A 24,680-nucleotide genomic window follows, 5' to 3' on the forward strand; every position below is an offset into this window, starting at 1 on the left:
ACCAGGTCTACTAAAACCAGGACTAAACCAGGTAAACCAGGACTAAAACCAGGTCTAAACCAGGTCTAAACCAGGTCAAACTAAAACCAGGTCTAAGCCAGGTCTAAACCAGGTCTAAACCAGGTCTAAACCAGGTCTAAACAGGTCTAAACCAGGTCTAAACCAGGTCTAAACTAAACCAGGTCTAAACCAGGTCTAAACCAGGTCCTAAACCAGGACTAAACCAGGTAAACCAGGTCTAAACCGAGGTCTAAACCAGGAAACCAGGTCTAAACCAGGGTCTAAACCAGGACTAAACCAGGTCTAAACCAGGTCTAAAACCAGGTCTAAACCAGGTCTAAACCAGACTAAAACCAGGTCTAAACCCTAAAACCAGGTCTAAACCAGGTCTAAACCAGGACTAAAACCAGGACTAAACCAGGTCTAACCCGAGGTCTAAACCAGGTCAAACCAGGTCTAAACCAGGTCTAAACCAGGTCTAAACCAGGACTAAACCAGGTCTAAACCAGGACTAAACCAGGTCTAAACCAGGTCTAAACCAGGTCTAACCCGAGGTCTAAACCAGTTAAATTGTGATTAATCAATGACCGTGTTCGAGCTCTGAAGACACTTGAGAAAACTGAAGAGGCTCACAATTCTACTGCTGCGGTACCGTCAGTGAGTGTATTAACGTGAACGATCTGACAGTCGTAGTAGCAGTAGTAGTAGTAGTAGTAGTAGTAGTAGTAGTAGTAGTAGTAGTAGTAGTAGTAGTCGGCGAGAGACGGAAAAACAAGCTTTTCACTATTGAGTATTGATGTAATCTTTCAGTATCTAAGGAACACGGGTTTTGTTTTCGCTGCTGGAACACGACCGAGGATCTGCACATTTCAGATATTGTGTTGCCATGGCGACCGGGGGATCTTGTTTTTCTTCCCCGAGATCAAAGTTCCTGCTCATTTCATCTTTCTCATAAACTAGTTCAATAATAATATAAAAAAAAAAAAGAGGAAAAAGCGGTGAAACGAAGCCGCCCCGAGCTCGCACAAAGAGGACGGAGGAGGTGCAGAGGAGGCGACCGGTTAGAACCTGTCGAGAACGTGAGAAGGCCGATCGTCTTCCCTACGCGGGCCTGTGCGGGCTGCTCTGCCGGGCTTAGGTTACAGCAACGTGAGCGCGCGGGTGAGAGGGGCACGATCAGATCCTCCTGCGATTCAAACTCAAACACACACACACAACACACACGCACAAAAAACACACACACGCTCACAAAAAACACACAAACGCACAACAACAAACAGCCTACGTCAATATGAGCAGAGCAAGAGACAAGAGAACGGTACAGTTTTACCATTGGGATTTGATTCGGGTTCGGGTTAGTCCTGGTTTAGACCTGGTTAGACCTCGGGTTAGACCTGGGTTTAGACCTGGTTTAGACCTGGTTTAGACACCTGGTTAGACCTTGGTTAGACCTGGTTTAGACCTGGTTTAGACCTGAGACCTGGTTTAGACCTTAGACCTGGTTTAGACCTGGTTTAGACCTGACCTGTTTAGACCTGGTTAGACCTGGTTGACCTGGTTTTAGACCTGGTTTAGACTTGGTTTAGACCTGGTTTAGACCCCGGGTTAGTCCTGGTTTAGACCTGAGTTAGACCTGGTTTAGACCTCGGGTTAGACCTGGTTTGACCTGGTTTAGACCCGGGGTTAGTCCTGGTTTAGACCTGGTTTAGACCTTAGACCTGGTTTAGACCTTGGGACCTTTTAGACCTGGTTTAGACCTGGTTTTAGTCCTGGTTTAGACCTGGTTTAGACTTGGTTTAGACCTGGTTTAGACCTGGTTTAGACCTGGTTTAGACCTGGTTTAGACCTGGTTTAGACCTGGTTTAGACCTGGTTTAGACCCTGGGTTAGTCCTGGTTTAGACCTGGTTTAGACCTGGTTTAGACCTTAGACCTGGTTTAGACCTCGGGTTAGACCTTGGTTAGACCTGGTTTAGACCTGGTTTTAGTCCTGGTTTAGACCTGGTTTAGACCTGGTTTAGACCTGGTTTAGACCTGGTTTAGACCCCGGGTTAGTCCTGGTTTAGACCTGGTTTGACCTGGTTTAGACCTGGTTTAGACCTGGTTTGGGTTTAGACCTGGTTTAGGTTAGACCTGGTTTAGACCTGGTTTAGTCCTGGTTTAGACCTGGTTTAGACCTGGTTTAGACCTGGTTTTAGACCTGGTTTAGACCTGGTTTAGACCTGGTTTAGACCTGGTTTGTTTTAGACCTGGTTTAGACCTGGTTTAGGGTTTAGTAGACCTGGTTTAGACCTGGTTTTAGGGTTTAGACCTGGTTTAGACCTGGTTTAGACTTGGTTTAGACCTGGTTTAGACCTGGTTTAGACCTGGTTTAGACCTGGTTTAGACCTGGGTTTAGACCTGGTTTAGACCTGGTTTAGACCTGGTTTTAGACCTGGTTTAGACCTGGTTTAGACCTGGTTTAGACCTGGTTTAGACCCCTGGTTTAGTCCTGGTTTAGACCTGGTTTAGACCTGGTTTAGACCTGGTTTAGACCTGGTTTGACCTGGTTTAGACCTGGTTTAGACCTGGTTTAGACCTGGTTTAGTTTAGACCTGGTTTAGACCTGGTTTGACCTGGTTTAGACCTGGTTTAGACCTGGTTTGACCTGGTTTAGACCTGGTTTAGACCTGGTTTAGACCTGGTTTAGACCTGGTTTAGACCTGGTTTAGACCTGGTTTAGACCCCGGGTTAGACCTGGTTTAGACCTGGTTTAGACCTGGTTTAGACCTGGTTTAGACCTGGTTTAGACCTGGTTTAGACCTGGTTTGACCTGGTTTAGACCTGGTTTAGACCTGGTTTAGACCTGTTTAGACCTGGTTTGACCTGGTTTAGACCTGGTTTAGACCTGGTTTAGACCTGGTTTAGACCTGGTTTAGACCTGGTTTAGACCTGGTTTAGACCTGGTTTGACCTGGTTTAGACCAAGGCGAACGATGTCCATGTTAACCCGATGTAAAGACGCGTTGACGTGCGAATAAAGTTCTGTTGCTTGTCCAGTGGAAGGAAACTTGTTTTAGTGTCACACACATGATTTCGCCTTTATTTTTTATTAAACCGTATCAAATCGATTTGAAATATGTATCGTATCGAATCGTAATCTTACATTAATCTACATGTATCGTATCAGCAACTTCTGACTGAAACCCAGTCCTACAAACCGAGAGTGTCCCAGGTTTTGATACTGAAAATCTGGTCACCCTACGTCTGCTCCGAACTTCAAGTCATTTCAAGTCTTTGAGCTGAACATTTTATCTGCTTTTTACACTAAACTGTAGTTGTTTTTTTTTAAAGTCATGGATCTACACGTATAAAATTTTACGGAACAATATTTACTGCAATACTGTGTTGTAGATACGCCACTTTTTCCTTTTTAAATGCCTTGACAAGAGCTTAAAGTAAAGTTCTCACTAAATAGTACAGCATTATTAACTTTGTATAACTCTATAATTGTACCATATCTGATGTACTGTGTGGAAATTTTTTGGTTCAACATGTAAAACTTACCTACAGCCTTTATTAATTTTACAAAAAAGGGCCTTAAGAATTATTATTAAAGGTTGTATAGAGGATTTTTAAGGTATTTTATATTTAAGGGAGGTGAAATACAGCAACAGTTCCTCAGTAGAAACACCTCCTCCTCCCGCCTCTTTACTCTAGAAATCACGCTTGTTTACATCCAGTGCGTGTTCAGAATTACTGTTGAAGTGACCTGCCTAGAAATATTTCAGCGACCGACGTGTCAGTTTTTAGACCCTTCGGACTTTCTTTTGCGGCGAACTGGTCGTGGATTCTCGTCCGCCGTCGCAACAAACTTTGTGCGAATTGCGAGGAAGCGACAGTTTGAAAAAGTCTCTAAGAACCGCTGCATAAACCACGTAATCCCCGAGCGCACAAAAAAGCGTTACAAAAAAAGTTTTAGGGAGTTTTCTTGACAGCCAATAGATAAAGAGGGAGCCTCGTTTTCTATTGGCTGATGTTTATCTGGCCTCACTACGTCCACAGTTGATAGATTTTCATTCTTTTTTTTTTTTTCGGTCATCATAATTACAAAGCTGCTGCGTCTCTGTAATGGTATTTTAAACTTTCAATGACAATTTGAAACTAAAAAAAAAAATCCTCCATACAACCTTTAAGAACAGTCATTGTAGAGAGCCGTCCAAACCAATATTTGCTCAACTTAAAGTGTTGAAAATGCAGGATATTATTGACTTAATTATCCTCAAAGTCATGTATAAAGTAAAGTGCGATGTGTTACCTGTAAATATTCAAAGTCTGTTTGAGATGAGAACAAAACACTACAATTTAAAAGGAACCTACATGTTTAAAAAAGCCAGATTCAGAACCAAAGTTATGGATCGAAGTGTCGCTGTGAAAGGACTGAACTTATGGAATAATCTTGACAAAGAAATAAAAGAATCAAGTACAATGACGACATTTAAAAAACATATAAAATCGAATGCACTGTGAATGTATGAAAAAAAAAAAACCTAAGTTGTTGTGTATAATAGTGAAGATTATTGTTTGCAATTGATCAGTAATTGTGCCTGAACTGATCTGGAATGTTTCGTGACCATCGGTGTTGATGTTTTGTCTTGAAAAAGGAAAAGGGGGGCAGATAACGTAAGATTTTTTTCTTCTTTCTGCTCCTTTTCATTCATTTCTTGTGTGTCTGATGTTGTGACACTGTCGATGTCTTTTTATGCTTTATGAATGAAATAAATAAATAAAAATAAATAAATCATATAATACAAAGAATTATTATCAGTTATTTTGTAATGTAATCTGCACTGAAATGGAGCAAAGGATCATGGTCTATGTAGTTCCCTCTGTGTTTTAGCAACTGCTGCAACAAAACCCAATTTATTTTGACAGCCCCCAGTGTTTTTGTAAGACATTTGACGATAAGATTTCACAGTATTTCAGTCGCTGTTGAATCCCCGGTAATAAAGAATGTTCCAGTTTGTTCCAGTAAAATGATGTATTTTTCTAAGAACGTCGAGTCCTGAGTCAGTTTTATCAAAATAGTGACTCAGGTCAGACTCGAGTCCAAGTCCCGCCCCGCAGGTCCCCACCTCTCGAGTTTGAATAATAGGATTCTGTTCAAGGTTCATATTTTAAACACGTCCAGAAATGAAATCTGAACTGACAGACTAATACAAGAATCACATTTCAGGACGTGTTTGTGCAGATCTAAACTACAGGGTTTGGCGTTTTTATGCACAAGAAGACAGACAGAGATTTAGGTTTTTTTGTTTGAAATACTGGTAACTTCAAAGATCACAGCCCTCGTGATTCGCTGACTGTGCCCATTTACACTTTTGAAGTATTTTAACGATAAAGTGCAATGAATTTTTGCATTTCACCAAAAACCAAACGGCACATTTTTACAAAAAAGGGTCAAATGGTCAAAAAATATAGAACCTTAGGGGTTACTTTAGCGCTGTTGCCTTCGCCCTTCAAAAATAAAGTCACCAGTTCAGTTTAAACTCTAAAATCTATACTGTAGTAATCGGGGGTATGCAAAAATATCAAAATCGCATCGTATTGTTTAATGCGAATACAGTATCGATATCGTGGGCTGCTGTATCGATATATCACCAAGAGTATTTTTTGGTGTATTTTACTAAATTATTTGGTAACAGTTTATAATAACTACACCTTACTTAGCCTTAATAAAGCATGAACAAAGACTTAATTAATAATGATTAGTAAATGCTTAATAAAGCATAATTCGTCTTCACTTTAGAAAAGCTCTCAGAAAGACTTAACTAACAGATAACAGCTTCCTGAATTATCAATGCATTACATTATTAGTAAATCATTCTCTCATAGTTTACTAATGATTAATAAATGCTCAAATGGTTAGTTCATGAGTAATTAAGTATGAAATAATTATGAGTAACTATTTACAGCACAGGCAAATTCAGTGCAAGTGCTAATTAAGGTAGTAATTAAGTAGTTACTAAGCGTGAATCATTATTAATTAAGTCTTTGTTCATTATTAATTAAGTCTTTGTTCATGCTTTATTAAGGCTAAATAAGGTGTAGTTATTCTAAAGTGTTACCAATTATTTTGTTACAGCTACAGTTTTGTTGCTTGTTTAGAGGAAGGAAACTCGTTTATGCGACACATTTGACATTTTCACTAGGGATGTCCCGATCACATTTTTTTGCCCCCGAGTCCGAGTCCAAGTCATTTGATTTTGAGTATCTGCCAAAATCGAGTCCCGATCTGATACGTCTATAAAACATTATGAAATGAACTAAGAGCAAAGATGAGATCCAGGATGTTTGGGGGATCAGATTGTTTTGATTTCATTGTGTAGTATTTCACTGAACTTGTGAAAAATCAAATGTCCAAAACTTTAATTTTATTAACTTTTCTAACCAATCATCATCGTTGTTGAAAATCTTGACTTTTACCACAGTCTGGTCTTGGAATATGTAACTTAGGCTACGTTCAGACTGCAGGGCTTAACGCTCAATTCCGATTTTTTTGTGAAATCCGATGTTTTTTGCGAGGTCGTTCACATTTCCAATTAAATGTGACTTGTATGTGACTCCAGTGTGAACATTAAACGGCCCGAAAGTGTCCCACATGTGACACTGGAGACACGACGACGTCAACCGCAGCGAGCGTCTCTGTGTTTAAGTTGAAGTTGTCCAAACATGGACGCAGCATCGAGCACCTGGAGATTTTAAAGTTCCTCTCGTACCGGAGCCAGAACATGAACAACTTACTTGTTTTAAGGAGGAGATTGAGAAGGAGAAGGACGAGGTTTTTGGTCGTGGTGTTTTGTGGTTCAGTCCGTTGAAAGGAACGTGTGGATGTGGAGACGGAGCCAAGAGTGGTGAGTGGTGATGTGCTTCAGTGACACGGAGTTCGTTAACAATTTTCGCCGACTTCAGCGCAGAATAGTGACGTTTGTGTCTTGTTGATAACGTGTAGGTGGATGAATGCACTTTGACCGTTCAGACTGAAGTCACATGTCAAAAGATCAGATATGTATCAGTTTCAGGAGCACATATCCAAGTGTCCTCGGTCGCATTTGAAAAAATCGGATCTGTTTCGTTCAGACTGTCATTAAAAGATCAGATACAGGAACATAGAAGCCAAAAAATCGGATTTGGGTCACTTCAGGCTGCGTTCAGTAAACTTAATGAACTGGACAAGAACCAGATCAGACCTGAGCCTCGACTCTGCACAATCTACACTTGGTACATTTGATATTATATGTTTGCATGTGCGTTACATTTGAAACATTTAGGCTCGTCTATGAAATCCAAATAATACAAAATCTTACCAAATAAAAACGAGACGACAGAAGCCCCACAGTCTCTGTCCCAGCACCGACACCACATCCACAAACCCACAGAGGAGCAACACCGCAACATCAGTCCCAACGCTCAACAGACACGTCATGCCGCTTTTCCAAATATAATTATATCGCGGGCCAAAGTTTGACATGTCTGAGAGCACAAAGAATAATCTGCTCTTATCCCAAACACATTCTGTCTTTGTTTTGTAAATGATAAGTGCTGTTACTTCCAAAAGGACAGACGCCAGTGAGTTAAATCATGGACAATACTCTGTTTTAGTCACAAATGTTCAGGAATAATAAGAATAAAACGTGAATAATGAACTACTTGCAGCACAAACTTTGAATTAAAGCGTGGATTTTCAGATGTTTCTCTTACGATTGTACTGCTGAGTCATATTCCCAAGTTTATAAAGTCTTAATTTGCGCTGCTGATGGCTTTTAGCACTGAGCCCAGAGAACTAGAGCACTTGAAATCTGAAACAGCTCTTGTGGATGGGTTCACTTTTCCTTTTGCGAGCCTACATGCAAAGTGGAAACATTCGGCGGTCATTAAACCAAATGCGATCCTCTTATGTAACACGAGGCCAAAATAGACACAAATATTTATCATTTAGAGCGAGCGGGAGCGACGGGAGCCGAGCGCCGTGCCCCCGACGCGATCTCGCTAAAGCTGATGTATTGTCTTCGGGGGCTTGATGGAGCGGCGGCGTTGTGGGAAGGGCCCGTGGACTCGGTGGAAGAGGAGAGGAGGAGTGGGCTTCGAGCGAGGGAAACCCGATGCGGCCGAGGGGAAGGAATGCGCTGAAAGTGGACCCTGCCCCGGGGCCTTTCAGCTCCGACAGGAACAGACAAGCCCACCTCCTCCGGGGCCCTCCTCTCCGGGCCGGGGACGCTGCCAGTGCGGGGCGACGAGCAGGACTGCGGAGCTCCGGCGGATTAGTGAAGAGAATGGAGGATGTTTCAGGGTTTTTGGACTGGAGCTGGCGGTGTTCAAAGGTTCTTCTCTGTGTTTTTAAAGTCTGAACTCTTTCGCCATGGGATTGTTAAGCGAGCGATGTCTGTGAATCCGTGTGTTATTCGTTCATTTTTTTTTTCAATATAAAAATAAAAATTAAAAAAATTAAAAAACAACAATTTTCTTCATTATTTGTCTCCAAAACTAAAATGAAAAAAAAAAACATAATGATTTGTTTTTTCAGTTTTTGATTTTGTGTTTAAATGAAAAATGAAAAAAAAAAAAAAAAAAAAAAAAAAAACGGATAACATGACTTAAACTGCCATGCTGGACTGAACCAGGACTGAACCAGGACTAAACCAGGACTAAAATGGGTCCGTGACCAGACCAGAACCAGACCGGGACCAGGACCAGGACTGAGACCGGGATTGAGACCTGGACCAGGACCAGAACTGAGACCAGGAATGAGACCAGGAACAGGACTAGGACTGAGACCAGGACTAAAACAGGATTAAACCGTTTTCAGTCCTGGTCTGGTTCGGGTCTCAGTCCCAGTGTGGTCCCAGTCTAAGCCGGTCTGGTTCCGGTCTGGTCCCAGACCGGTCCCAGGACCTGTTTTAGTCCTGGTTCAGTCCAGGCATCGCAGTTTAAGTCACAGAAACGGAAAACGGGAAACGGCCGTTATACATTTTTTCATTTCGGTTTTGGAGACAAATAATGAAGAAAATAGTTGTTTTTTGTTTTCTTATTTTTGGTTTTATATTGAAAAATGAACGAACGAATGATACACAGATTAAAAGTTCTCCTCTGTGTTTTTAACGTCTATACCCTTTCGTGATGGGATTGTTAAGCGAGCGATGTCTATGAATCTGTGTGTCATTCGTTCATTTGTTTTTCAAAATAAAACTAAAAATAAGAAAACAAAAAAAAACAAAAACTATTTTCTTAATTATTTGTCTCCAAAACCAAAATGAAAAAAACAGATAATAATAAATTTTTTCGACCGTAAACGGCCGTTTCCAGTTTACATGACTTAAACTGTGATGCCGGACTGAACCAGAACTAAACCAGGACTAAAACCGGTCCAAGACCAGACTGGAACCAGACCGGGACCAGGACTGAAACAGGGACTGAGACCAGAACTGAGACTAGGAATAAGACCAGGAAAGGACCAGGACTGAGACCAGGACTGAGACCGGGACTGAGGCTGGGACCAGAACCAGGACTGAGACCGGGACTAAAACAGGACTAAACCAGAACCAAACTGTTCCCGGTCTGGTCCCGGTCTCAGTCACAGTCTCAATCATGATCCGGTCCCAGTCTGGTCCCGGTCTGGTCCTGGTTTCAGTCCCGGTCTGGTCCTGGCATTGCAGTTTAAGTCACAGAAACAGGAAACAGGAAACGGCCGTTATCGTTTTTTTTCATTTTGGGTTTGAAGACAAAAAAAATTGTTATTTTTTCATTTTCTTATTTTTGGTTTTATTTTGAAAAACAAATGAATGAATGACACATGGATTAAAAGAAGCCGGACTTCTGCGCTGCATATGGACTGAACCAGGTTTTAGTCCTGGTTCAGACCTGGAATCAGTCCATATGCGGCTCAAAAGTCCAGCATCTCAATCGATGTTTCTTCTGCCTGTGAAGTGATGATGTATTTTTGTACTTCTGTGAATTCATATTCGTACTGAAGAAACCGTAGTTGTAAATTTTCATTTCGTGATTGTAATTGTTGACGTCGCCTGGACTCAATCGAGAGTTTACGAATATTTACTTTATGCTCAACTACAGACAAATACGCACAGATTTCTATCCTACGCACACAAATATTTCTTCTTACTCCATAAATGTCACTTTCAGATCAAACAGTAACTTCACATCTGATTTCCTTTTTTTTTTTTCTTCCTCATTCATCAAACCAGAGACCGTTAAATCAAAATAACACGTAAATAATATAGTAACAGTGTGGGGTTACCAGAGTGTATCTCTCACTTACTGCTGTGGTTGATGACGTGCCCAGGCGCTCTAAACCCTCTAAACCCTCTAAACGCTCTAAACGCTCTAAACGCTCTAAACCACAGACACGGCCTCTTGTTTTTAACTTGGTGCTGGCAACACAGTCAGAGTCACAGAGTTATAAATTTAGGTAGGGTGACCCGACGTCCGTATTTACCCGGGACAGTCCCGGTTTTGAGCCCCCCTCCCCCGTGTCCCCTTCCCCAGCGGATTTATCCAAAATGATCTGCAGATTTGTCCCAGTTTTGTACAAGGAATGTCCCAGGTGTCTCTATTTTGGACCAGTTTGATTTTCCAGTTATTTATTGCAATTGGAGTCGTGCAAAGTCCAACGAAGAGCTTGAAATGGTACAAAGATAAGAACTGAAGAGCCAGAGGTTAAAAAATAGATAAAATATACAAAACATAAGTCCAAGCTCTGCCAAAACTACCTCAGGAAAAAAGAACAAAAACTTGAAAACTTCAACCCCATCGAGCTGGTTTGGGATGAACTGGACAGAAGAGTGAAGCGACCTACAAGTTTTCTCCCGACGTCAACTTCACTGGTTATTATTTATCTTTAAATGTATTAATCTCAGTTTTCCTGAATATCTTAAACAGTATTTAATTCCGTTCAGATCCTCTTACAGTTTACGTCACGCAGATCAGATCTTTTTTGTGGTCCCAAGAGTCAAAAAACAAATAGGAAAACACTCATTTAAATATAAAGCTCCTTCTGATTGGAACAATCTTCCCTCATCGATTCGTGCTTTAACTTCTGTCCCTTCATTTAAAAATGCTCTGGTTCAATATTTACAGAACCCGTGTAATTGTTTTTTGATAATTTTGTTGTTCATCTTGTTGTATTCTGTGATTATCTTTGAAATCTATTTTATTTATTATTTATTATTATTATTATTATTATTATTATTATTATTATTATTATTATTTATTTTTATTTGTTATTATTATTATTATTATTTTTTTTTTTTCTTTCAAATTTGTTTTATTATGTGTCATAGAGTCAAGAGTGAGTGAGTGTGTGACTGATTTACAACAAGGAACCACTCACCCATTCAGACACAAATTCATACCCCTGTGTACGCAGACACTGGGGGTGAGGTGGGTTAAGTGTCTTGCCCAAGGACACAACAACAAGATTCATCTGTGAGAGCTGGAATCCACCGCCAACCTGTGGGTCAGTGGACAAACGCTCTACCAACTGAGCTACTGTCGCTTTTAAGTACTGGTTAAGTCCTCGGCGTTGTTTTGTCCAATCACATCGTTTAGAAGGACATCTGACTTAAAAAAATAAATAAATAAAAAAATCTGATGTGGAGATAATTAGCAGTTAGTTTATATGTTTTATTCCAGGTTCTGGCTGGTTTTAAGTTGTTAAATCTTTCCTGGTTGCTGTTCCTGGAGTGAAAAGTGACTCCGTGGTGCGTGGCCTTTTAGCGCCTCTTCTCTTTGTGAGGGAATAAAGCGTCTGTGGTATAAACACGAGAGTGTAACAGGAGCCCAAAACCTGTCACCGGCCCTTTAAACACTCCAGATCACTTTAACAGACATGTCAGACCCATCTGGTGCTCATCCGGTCCTCCTCTAGTCCTCACAGAGTCCTCATACAGTCCTCATAAGATCTTCATACGGTCTTCATACAGTCCTCATCCGGTCTTCATATGGTCCTCATAAGGTCTTCATACGGTCCTCATACAGTCCTCATCCGGTCTTCATATGGTCCTCATAAGATCTTCATACGGTCTTCATACAGTCCTCATCCGGTCTTCATATGGTCCTCATAAGGTCTTCATACAGTCCTCTTCTAGTCCTCATAAGGTCTTCATACAGTCCTCATACGGTCCTCATCTAGTCCTCATACGGTCCTCATCTAGTCCTCATATGGTCCTCGTGTGGTCTTCACACGGTCTTCATACAGTCCTCATCCGGTCTTCATATGGTCCTCATAAGGTCTTCATACGGTCCTCATACAGTCCTCTTCTAGTCCTCATAAGGTCTTCATACAGTCCTCATCTAGTTCTCATACAGTCCTCATCTAGGCTTCATCCCGTCTTCATATGGGCCTCATAAGGTCTTCATACAGTCCTCATATGGTCCTCATCTAGTCCTCATAAGGTGTTCATATGGTCCTCATACAGTCCTCATCCGGTCCTGATATGGCCTTAAAACAGTCCTCATATGGTCTTCATACAGTCCTCATACGGTCCTCATCTAGTCCTCATCTGGTCCTCATACAGTCCTTATCTAGTCATCATCTCGTCCTCCTAAGTTCTTCATATGGTCCTCCTCTGGTCCTCATACAGTCCTCATACAGTCTTCATATGGTCCTCATCTAGTCCTCATAAGGTCGTCATAGTGTCCTCATAAGGTTTTCACACAGTCCTCCTCTCTGGTCCTCATATGGTCTTCATAGGTCTACATCGAGTCCTCATTTTGTCCTAATCTTTTCCTCATCCATTCCCCATCAGGGCCTCATCTTTCACACATCCTCAGCTTCATCTGGTCCCTGTCCTTCCTCATCCGTCCCTCAGTCCTTTTCTTTCTCTTTTTCTTATAAAACACCATTTGTTTTTCTCTAGTTCATCAGTTTGTCCATCAAAACTCATCACAACTCTGGTACTTTTGACCTTTGCCTGACACATAATAATATAATTTTATAGAATCGTACTAATTCAGAGTGTTTGTCTGTGTTTATGTGCAGCAGCTCGTCTCAGAAAAAGGAAGAACAACAATAAGCCTCTAATTTAACCGGCTCCTGTTATTATTTTGCTGCACATGTTTAGACACCTCCGTCCACAGGGAGTATTTCTGAGAGTACAGAAGCGCTCTTGTGTGTCCTGGTACTTGTGTGGGTTGTGTTTGAAGTAGGTTTTTGTACTTGTACTTGTAGAGTGTTGTGTCCTGTGTGTACTTGTACTTGTACTTGTACTTGTACTTGTGTTCTGACCTTGTTTCTTTTGAAGTAGGCTCTTCTGCAGGCGGCGAAACATTTCTCACTGCAGAAGCTCTTGAGCTCTGAGCCCATACACAGAGAATACCTCTTCACCCCCTCCTTCTGACACCACACACACACGATGTGGACGGCCGCCGTGTCCTCCACTGTGGACAGAGGGACACAGAGGGACATGTGAGACATATAAGACATTACACACATATAGTGGACCGCTGCAGTGTCTTCTGTGGACAGAGAGGGACATGTGAGACATATGAGACACTACAAACATGATGTGGACGGCCGCCGTGTCCTCCACTGTGGACAGACAGACACAGAGGGACATGTGAGACATAAAAGACACTACAAACATGATGTGGACGGCCGCCGTGTCCTCCACTGTGGACAGAGAGACACAGAGGACATGTGAGACATATAAGACACTGCACACACACACACACACGATGTGGACCGCCGCCATGTCCTCCACTGTGGACAGAGGGACATAGAGGGACACGTGAGACTTAAAAGACACTACAAACATGATGTGGACGGCCGTCGTGTCCACCACTATGGACACAGAGGGACATGTGAGACATATAAGACATTACACACATATAGTGGACCGCTGCAGTGTCTTCTGTGGACAGAGAGGGACATGCGAGACATATGAGACACCACCAACACAAGAAGTGGACCGCCACTGTGTCCTCCACTGTGGACAGAGAGGCAGAGAGGGACATGTGAGACATACGAGACATTACACACACGATGTGGACCGCCACCGTGTCCTACACTGTGGACAGAGGGACACGGAGGGACATGTGAGACATATGAGACATTACACACAAACACACACACACGATGTGGACCGCGGCCATGTCCTCCACTGTGGACAGAGAGGGACATGTGAGACATAAGAGACACTACACACACATGAAGTTGACCTCTGCAGTGTCTTTTACTGTGGACAGAGGCAGAGAGGGACGTGTGAGACATATGAGACACCACCTGAAACACAATGCAGTCTGCTGCTGTGTCCTTCACTGTGGACATAAGGACAGAGAGACATATGAGACACCAGACAAACATGATGTGGACCACCGCTTTGTCCTCCACTGTGGACAGAGAGGGACACGTGAGACACTTTCAAACACCATAACTCCCTGGTAGAATTGTGCTCTGTCTCCAGCTCAGTTTAGAGGACGAGGATTCTGTCCTGACGAGACACAAACTAGAATAAAAACATTTAAACGTCCTGAACAAAAAGAGGAACAACTCGTTACGGAGTCGTACCTGCAGAGGGTTTTATGAGCGGCACGATGACGGGGGCGCTCTTCAGCTCTTTGGGGGTGCTGAGGGTGGAGCTGGTGGAGGAGGACGGAGAGGACGCGGGGACACTGGACATGTCTCTGCTGGACGCCTCTCTACTGGACACGTCCCTGTTGTTCACGTCTCTGTTGGCCACGTCTCTGTTGGCCGCATCCCTGGTGGACACGTCTCTGCTGGACATGTCTCTGTCCACGGGCTTGATGGACAGCACAGACGGGACACACACTTTGGACTCTTTGGGTTTTGGCAGCGAGTTTTCTGAAACGCACGAGGCACAGGGACAGCGAGTGAGCGACTTTAAATCCTTCACTTCAAGAAACGCTGAAGACAGAGACACGGAGGACATGAGACGTTTTCATAAAGACCAAGAAAACCAGAGAACACACCTGCTCCAACCTCACAAGTCTCACAAGTAACGTATTTTTCAGAGTCTAAGTCGCACCAGCCAAAAAATGTGTAATGAAGAAGAAAAAACAAACATATATGAGTCAGACTTTTTGGGGGAAATGTATTTTATAAAATCAGAAACCAGGAACCGACATTTCCTGTGTAAAGTCAAGTTGTAGTAAAAACAATAGAAGAAAAAACAACATACTGTTAACTAGGGATGGGCATGATTAATCGATTAATCGATAATTGATCATTAAGAATTCCATCGATTACGTTCATTTTAATCGACAAACCGAATGTATGTTGCTGTGTGTATCGTGACCAAACAGGTGTGTACATGTGTCTCTGCATCAGAAGGAGCGAGACACAAACAGTGGGTCAGTCTGTAACGAACCGAAGCACAAATGTGGATTTAACGATGATTTGTACAAGAAATTCCACACTTTCCGTTGCGTTGGGACAAGTGTGAGTCCATGTGCACAGTGTATAAAGCAGCACATATGTTTCTGTGTCCAGTGGGAAAAAGTTTTACCAGGTGAGAGTCGCTCAATGTGGATGACGAGGCCCCGCCCCCCTCCCCCCGTACGCTGTCCTGGTTTTGACAAACACAAATCTGGTCACACTGACCTGTATTCACCTGAGTCATGTCTTTTAATCCAACACAAGTTGAACCACATCAGCAACACAAGAGCTGGAGTTTTATCTTCACTGAGTTTATGCAAATTAGTGATGCGGTTTTAAGTTTTGTTTCTGTGAGATTTGAACAAAACTGAATTAAACACATTATAATGTCAAACAGCTGATGTGGATCTAGAGTCGTTATGTTTATATGTCGTAAAGTTGAATTTATTTATGCAGATTAGTGCAGATAGTAATAATAATGATGATCATTTTAATATAAAAACGTTAATGATTAATCGATCGTTAATCTTCCGACGATCGATTAAGAAAATTTCATCGAATGCCCGTCCCTACTGTTAACGTCACATATGAACAGTTCTTCAGATAAACTATAACATAAACAACAGAACAAGTTTAACAAACTCTCCATCTCACTCCAAATCACTAAATCCATTCAGTTCTTCATCCTCGGTGTCACTTCTGAACAACTCGACCTCGACCTTCCTCTTCTGTGTCGCTGTCGTCAGACTCAGCATCAGTTCCAGTTAGAATTATTTTGGTCTTTCTGAATCCCGACAGGATGGTTTCGGTGTCACTGAAGGACCTTGGTTTAGACCTGGTTTAGACCTGGTTTAGACCTGGTTTAGACTTGGTTTAGACTTGGTTTAGACCTTGGTTAGACCTAGTTTAGATCTGGCTTTGACTTTGTTTAATCCAGGTCCTGATTCTGATCATGGTTAGACCTGGTTTAGACCTTGGTTAGATCTTGGTTAGACCTAGTTTAGATCTTACTTTGACTCGGTTTATTCCAGGTCCTGATTCTGATCATGGTTAGACCTGGTTTAGACCTGGTTTAGACCTGGTTTAGACCTGGTTTAGACCTCAGTTAGACCTAGACTTGGTTTAGGACAGCTTCCAGTTCAGACCTGAACTAGGTCACACAGCGGGAGACGTTGCACTCGCTTAGTCCACTTTTTTATGCAGTCTATGGTTTGACCACGGTGTCCTTGAGCAAGACACTCCTCCCTCCTCCCTCCTCTGGTGTGTGCACATGTGGAGTTTACTGGAGGTGGTTGGCACAGACACGAACAGAACGAGGATGTGAAACTCTTATAGTGCTCTAACCTGAATGTACAGTACTGCGATACGTGTACTGCGATACGTGTACTGCGATACGTGTACTGTGATACTTGTACTTCGATACGTGATCTGAGCGTGCAGTATCTGTGTGTGTGTGCTGCAGCTCGGCCTCGGCGCTGTGAGTCACCTGATCCTCCGCAGATTCTGACAAAAACAAAAGCGTCTGTGTGTTTGACTGAAACACGAGGAGCCGACGCAAAACCAGACTCTGACTCACCGAGCCAGAGAAGACGCGCTGTCCTACTACACCTGTCCTACACCTGTCCTACACCTGTCCTACACCTGTCCTCTGTCCTACACCTGTCCTACACCTGTCCTACACCTGTCCTACACCTGTCCTCTGTCCTACACCTGTCCTACACCTGTCCTACACCTGTCCTGTCCTACACCTGTCCTACACCTGTCCTCTGTCCTACACCTGTCCTACACCTGTCCTACACCTGTCCTACACCTGTCCCCTGTCCTACACCTGTCCTACACCTGTCCTACACCTGTCCTACACCTGTCCTACACCTGTCCTACACCTGTCCTACACTGTCCTCTGTCCTACACCTGTTCTACACCTGTCCTACACCTGTCCCACGTCCTACACCTGTCCTAACACACTGTCCTACTGTCCTAGTCCTACCTGTCCTACACACTGTCCTCTGTCCTGTACACCTGTCCTACACACCTGTCCTACACCTGTCCTGTCCTCACCTGTCCTACACCTGTCCTACACCTGTCCTACACACCTGTCCTCACTGTCTGTCCTACACCTGTCCTCTTGTCCTACACCTGTCCTCTGTCCTACACCTGTCTACTACCTGTCCTACACCTGTCCTACACCTGTCCTACACTGTCCTGTCCTACACCTACACCTGTCCTCTGTCCTACACCTGTCCTACACCTGTCCTACACCTGTCCTACACCTGTCCCACGTCCTACACCTGTCCTACACCTGTCCTACACCTGTCCTCTGTCCTACACCTGTCCTACACCTGTCCTACACCTGTCACACGTCCTACACCTGTCCTACAACCTGTCCCACACCTGTCCTATGTCCTACACCTGTCCTACACCTGTCCTACTGTCCTACACACTGTCCTCTGTCCTTCACCCTGTCCTACACCTGTCCTACACCTGTCCTCTGTCCTACACCTGTCCTCTGTCCTACACCTGTCCTACACCTGTCCTCTGTCCTACACCTGTCCTACGTCCTCTGTCCTACACCTGTCCTACGTCCTCTGTCCTACACCTGTCCTACGTCCTCTGTCCTACACCTGTCCTACACACCTGTCCCACGTCCTCTGTCCTACACCTGTCCTACGTCCTCTGTCCTACACTGTCCTACACCTGTCCTCTGTCCTACACCTGTCCTACACGTCCTCTGTCCTACACCTGTCCTACACACCTGTCCTATGTTCTCTGTCCTACACCTGTCCTACGTCCCCTGTCCTACACCTGTCCTCTGTCCTACACCTGTCCTACTGTCCTACACACCTGTCCTACTGTCCTACACACCTGTCCTACTGTCCTACACCTGTCCTATGTCCTACACCTGTCCTATGTCCTCTGTCCTACCACCTGTCCTACACGTCCTTGTCCTACACCTGTCCTACACCTGTCCTACTGTCCTACATCTGTCCTCTGTCCCACACCTGTCCTACGTTCTCTGGCCTACACCTGTCCTACGTCCCCTGTCCTACACCTGTCCTACTGTCCTACACCTGTCCTATGTCCTCTGTCCTACACCTGTCCTACGTCCTCTGTCCTACACCTGTCCTCTGCACTCTGTCCTACACACCTGTCCTCTGTCCTACATCTGTCCTATGTCCTACACCTGTCCTATGTCCTATATCTGTCCACTGTCCTACACACCTGTCCTACGTCCTGTCCTACACCTGTCCTCCTATGTCCTAACACACCTGTCCTACACACCTGTCCTCTGTCCTACACACCTGTCCTCTGTCCTACACACTTGTCATATGTCCTCTTTCCTACACACCTGTCGTCTGTCCTCTACACCTGTCCTCTGTCCTATGTCCTCCGCACTTGTCTCCTGTCCCATGTCTATGTCCTCCACACCTGTCCTGTGTCCTGTCCTGTCCTCACGCCTGTCCTCTGTCCTATATCTGTGTCCTCCACACCTGTCCTCTGTCCTGAAAAAAAAAAAAAAAGCCGGTAGCAGATGAAGTGTGTTCGTGTCTCTGTCCAATCAGAATCCTTCCCCATGTCCAGACGCTGACCTGAATTAAATAAAGTTAAATACATTTTTCCATGTAAACCTCAATTCAGAATTATGATCTCGATGTAAACTCAAAGTAGAATATTTTAATTCAGAACAATTAATTCGGAATTAAAAAACATCACATAAACGTAGCCAGTGTATTTATATTTAAGGACTTGAGGACTACAGCTCAAACAGAACCTCAGAGTCTCACAGGTAAATAAAGTGTCTTGCCCAAGCGCACGAAGCCACAGACCTGCGCACTCACGTCCGCGCTCTCCCTTTCCCGTATCACGAGTGCGTTGTTGTACCTTTTAGCACAGACACATGCTGGCGTCGCTCTCGGTAGTTGCGGATCTCGTTGGCCTCGGACTCGCGCAGCTCCACTTTGTCGTAGCCGTACCAGCCCAGCAGCTCGTTCATGGTGCTTTCGGCAAACGTCTGGAGAAAAAAAACACAACGTTCTGTCAGTTTTCGAGACATTAAAGCTCCTATATCACGCAAAATGTTTTCTCTTGAGGTTTAAATCAGGTCATAATGCTGTTACCGCCTCAAAAAACAGACCTGGAGTTGTGTTTTGTTTGTTTGTAAAGTAAAAGTCCAGATACTGAAGCAAAAAAGTACATAAATACTCAAGTAAAAGTATTAAAGTATCTGTTCAGAAGGTGCATAATCTTGTTTCACGAGATCTTGCACAGAATTTTTACAGCTAACCACAAGGAGGGTTTGAATAGGGCCAGGGAGAGATCACTAAATTACTCAAACATGGAGGAATAAACCCACAACTAAACCAATCTCAGTCCTGGTCTGGTCCTGGTCTCAGTCCCGTCCCGGTCTCAGGCCCAGTCTCAGTCCCGGTCTCAGTCCTGGTCCCAGTCTGGTCCTGATCTCAATCCTGGTCTGGTCCCGGTCTCAGTCCCAGTTTCAATGTTGGGCTGATTCTGGTCTCAGTCCTGGTCTCAGTCCTGGTCTGGTCCCAGTCTCAGGCTCAGTCCCAGTCTGATCCCGGTCTCAGTCCTGGTCCTGGTCCCGATCTAGTTCCGGTCTCAGTCCTAGTCTCAGTCCTGGTCTCAGTCCTGGTCTAGTCCCAGTCTCAGTCTCAGTCCCGGTCTGGTTCTGGTCTCAGTCCTAGTCTCAGTCCTGGTCTCAGTCCTAGTCTCAGTCCTGGTCTCAGTCCTGGTCTCAGTCCTGGTCTCAGTGCCAGTCTGGTCCCAATCTCAGTCTCAGTCCAGGTCTGGTCCCGATCTCAGTCCTGTCCTGGTCTTAGTCCTGGTCCTGGTCCCGGTCTCAGTCCTAAACCAGGACTAAACCAGGACTGAACCAGGACTGAGTGTCGGGCCCGGGTAATCAGGACTGAGACCAGGACCAGATCGGGACTGAGATCAGGACTGAGACCAGGATTGAGACCAGTTTAGTTCTGTTTTAGTTCTGTTTTAGTTCTGGTTCAGTCCTGGTTTAGTTCTGGTTCAGTCCTGGTTTAGTCCGTCCGGCAACACAGTTTAAGTCACAGAAACAAGAAACGAAGAAACGAGAATCAAAAACTGAAAAAAAACGAATCATTATCTGTTTTTTCATTTTAGTTTTCGAGACAAATAATGAAGAAATTAGTTGTTTTTTTTTTTCGTTTTCTTACTTTTGGGTTTTATTTAGAAAAACAAATGAACGAACGACACATGGATGAATAAAGTTTCGTGTGGGCTGCATTTCTTCTTGTACTCGGCCCTTGAGCAATGCACTGGCGAGTCGTCAGGTCAGTGTGACCCGAGTCTGGCTGACCTGAGCGGCTGCCCTCCCGCACCCCCACCCCCCCCCCGGACCCATCTGACCTCCCTGCACCCGACATTCCTCTGTCCACTAACGGCCCTGACCCTGACCTGCACTCCCACACTCCACCACTAGAGGCAGTACACGCGCTCGTCTGCACACGAGGCTGGACAGGCTCGATTATTTGGGCCTCACAACAGTTCAGGTGTCACAATATGGTTATACGATTAAAATTAAAAACATATTTAGAACATTCTCCAATAAACAAGCCCAGTAATTGTAAGGACACATGAATGAACACCCAAAAAAAACTAAAAAAAAAAAAAAATAGACCAGAAAAAATTAAAAACATGTTTGTATTTTAGTCTACAGTTTGGCTTGGTTTGGTCCCGGTCTCAGTCTCAGTCCCAGTTTCAGTCAGTTCTGTCCCGGTCTAAGTCCTGGTCCCGGTCTAAGTCCTGGTCCCGGTCTAGTCCCAGTCTCAGTCCTAAACCAGCGCTACATCAGGACTGAACCAGGAGTGTCGGGACGGGCCCGGAGGTGCGCCCACGAAGACTGTCGGGTGATCAGGAGTGAGACTGAGACCAGACCAGAACTGAGACCGGGACCAGACCGGGACTGAGACCAGGACCAGATCGGGACTGAGATCAGGACTGAGACCAGGATTGAGACCAGTTTAGTTCTGTTTTAGTTCTGTTTTAGTCCTGTTTTAGTCCTGTTTTGGTTCTGTTTTGGTCCTGTTTTAGTCCTGGTTCAGTCCTGGTTAAGTCCTGGCTTAGTCCTGGTTTAGTCCTAGTTCAGTCCTGGTTTAGTCCTGTTTTCAGTCCAGTATCGCAATTTAAGTCACAGAAATGAGAAACATCTGAGAAACGAGAATTAAAAACTGAAAAAAAAGAATGGTTATCTGTTTTTTTTTTATCGTGCACTCTCACACTCCGCCACTAGAGGCAGTACTCGCTCGTCTGCAGATTAGACTGGACAGGCTCGATTATTTGGGCCTCGTACCACAATCAGACAACAGTTCAGGTGTCACAATATGGTCATACTGCCATTCCACCTTGTCAAAGCCTGAGCTCATCAGATCTCAGAAGTTCAGCAGGGCAGGGCCTGGGCAGGACTTGGACGGGAGACACTGGGAAAATCAGGGGGGGGGCAGCCCAGAGACATTGTCCCTCCAGTGTGTCCTGGGTCGTCCCCAGGGCCTCCTCCCGGTGGGACATGAACACCTCCCGAGGGAGACGCCCAGGAGGCATCAGAACAGATGCCCGAACCACCTCAGTTTTATTTTTACTACTATTTGAAAGTTAAATGGGGGTTCGAGTTGGAGTTATATAAGTTAATTCAACTTCCCTTAGTGTTAATTTGGCTCCTCCCACCACCACTTCAAACTCCCACAAGAGAAGACCAGTTTGAACCAGTTTTGTTCATAATTTCATCTTAAATTAACTAAAATAAAGTGTAAAAATTAGAGCCCGACCGATATGGATTTTGTTGTTGCCGATATGATATCGATATAATGGGAGTTAGAGCTGCCGATATAATCGCCAGTATATTTACTGATGTAAAAATTCACTGTAAGTCTTGAAGTATTTAAAAAAAACTTTGGTTTGGCTCCAGTGGTTTTTAAACTGGGTTTATTTAGACAACATTTATTGTTATTCTGCCTCTTTACATGATAATGTCATAGGACTAAAGCAGATCTAAGACAGGTCTAAACCAGAACTGAACCAGGTCTAAACCAGAACTGAAGCAGGACTGAAACAAATCTAAACCATGTGTAAAACAGGACTCCTGGTTTATTTATTTTATGCTCATATATATATATATATATATATATATATATATATATATATATATAATATATATTATATATATATATATATATATAATATATATATATATATATAGGCACGTTTTTTTTTTTACCCTATGCACACGCATATTTTTGAAAGTTTCGTTTTTAGCCGCTGCTGCTGTCAAACTCCCACGAGTCTGCACGCGACGTGAAGAGAAAAAAAGTGAGAGAAAGAGAAAACACGACTCCGAATCCCAATAAGGATCAGGCTCCCGTCGTTCGCTTCAAAGAGCCGACTCCAAGAGCCGCTTCGTTCGACCGACTCATCACTACTAGCTAGTAAAGAAACAATCGCTATTAGCCTTTAGCTGTAAATGCTGCGCGCCGCGGTAATTAATTATATGCACAAATTTCATCATTCACACGTCTATTCACAGCTCATTTACATATCAGTGCAGGTCCAGTAACAAATATACGGACAATACAGTCACTTTACAATAGACCAACAGAAAACAGCCTGTTTATGTGCGGGAGACACAGCAGATAATCACTAACCAATCAGAACGAACCAAAACTAGCTTCAGAGTCGACATATTATCAACACTCAGCCTCACACAGGCTCCTCCCACATCACAAGTCTGCACCAATAAATGTCCTTTTAATCCAGACTCAAACCCATTGTCCGAAAAAGAAAATAATCTCAGTGTTGCACATGGATCTATGTCTGCAGGTGTAAACAAACACATGTGAGTGACGTGACTCTGTGGTGTGTTCAGGGACAGTACGACACACACAGACAAATGACTCCACAGATAAATCCTGATGCAGAGCCACATATTTGGACATTTATCTGTCTGTAAATTGGATTAAATGAACATAAAGAAGAGAGTCTAAGATTTATAACGAGGTATAACATGCCCACGTGAAATATCGGCCTCTATCAGCAAACATATTGGCCGATAAAATCACCCAACCGATATATCGGCCGGGCTCTAGTAAAAATAAAACACCTCTGTTTGTTGTTTAGCTAAATCAGGATAACTCTACAAAGTGTTATCTGTTTACTCTCAAAACATGAATATAACTCTTGATTTCGGGGTTAAACAGGAACTTTGGTCCAGTGTTACTTAATTTAACATTTCCAAAAATGTTAAATTAACTCTAGAACAGATTGGACTCATATAAACCCTGAGAAAATGTTAAAACTGATTCTGTCGGAGTAAATTTGAACACTTTTTGCCATGAAATTACTGTTCTAAGCACTTTTAAATCTTAGTTCTTTGGTTTAAGGTAAAGGTTTTGTACATAATTTAATCTTAAATGTTAATATAACTCTTCACTTTGGGGTTAAATGGGAACTTTGGTCCAGTGTTACTTCATTAACACTTCCAAAAATGTTAAATTAACTCTAGAACAGATTAGAAAATGTTAAAATTGATTCTGTAAGAGTCAGTTTTAACACTAAAATAACAGTTCTAAGCCATTTTAAATCTTAATTATTTGGTTTAAGTCTTGTCAAGGCATTTTAAGAAGAAAAAGTCGAGTATTAACAGTTTAAAAATCACAATAAATATAAATATAAGAGCACAAAGGCTAGAACGACTATGGAACCTGAACCACTGAGGGATTAAACATGGATAGAAAAGAAAATACTACAGTTTAATGAAAATCACATTGTTTTGTCTAAAGAAATAATGATTTTTATTATCATTAATTTGTTAGTGTCGTAAACTCACTTTCCTCTCAGCACAGTTTAGTTTGAGAATCCGTGTTTTGCCGCTTTAATACAAAAGTTTCATTGTTTTGCTTGACTTTGTGTGACGGAGGCGCCGAGAGCATCAAAACAAGCTCGTGTTTCGGACATGTGAGCGCGAGGTGCAGTTTGGACGGACGGAGTGGACACCGGAGCCGCCTGTTTGGAGCGGGGCATTTCCGAGAATCTTGTTAGCTTAGCTTAGCTCGGCAGGGTGTCCGGTGTCCCGCTAAGGTTTCAGACGCGCCGCGGATCGGGTTACACACACACACACACACACACACACACACACACACACACACACAAATACACACACACACACAAACACACAAAGGCACAAACACTCACGCTGGGTTTGCAGGCTTTTTGTTTTTTCGAGATGTTACTTTGACTTTCATTTATTTCCCTGAGGCTA

General features: G+C 43.4%; 1 protein-coding gene across 1 annotated transcript in view; it reads right to left on the bottom strand.

Moving 5' to 3' along the window:
- The window catches only part of LOC110171381 (sine oculis-binding protein homolog), a 57,677-nt gene that overhangs the window by 10,862 nt on the left and 22,135 nt on the right, over window positions 1–24,680 (bottom strand). Inside the window, 4 exon segments of the mRNA XM_055149756.1 lie at window positions 13,277–13,428; window positions 14,558–14,684; window positions 14,787–14,851; window positions 19,265–19,394. Coding sequence (XP_055005731.1) covers window positions 13,277–13,428; window positions 14,558–14,684; window positions 14,787–14,851; window positions 19,265–19,394 — 474 coding nt within the window.

The sequence above is a fragment of the Boleophthalmus pectinirostris genome, unplaced genomic scaffold (assembly GCF_026225935.1).
Source record: "Boleophthalmus pectinirostris isolate CB_2022bp ecotype Guang Dong unplaced genomic scaffold, ASM2622593v1 HiC_scaffold_13, whole genome shotgun sequence".
Classification (NCBI taxonomy): domain Eukaryota; kingdom Metazoa; phylum Chordata; class Actinopteri; order Gobiiformes; family Gobiidae; genus Boleophthalmus; species Boleophthalmus pectinirostris.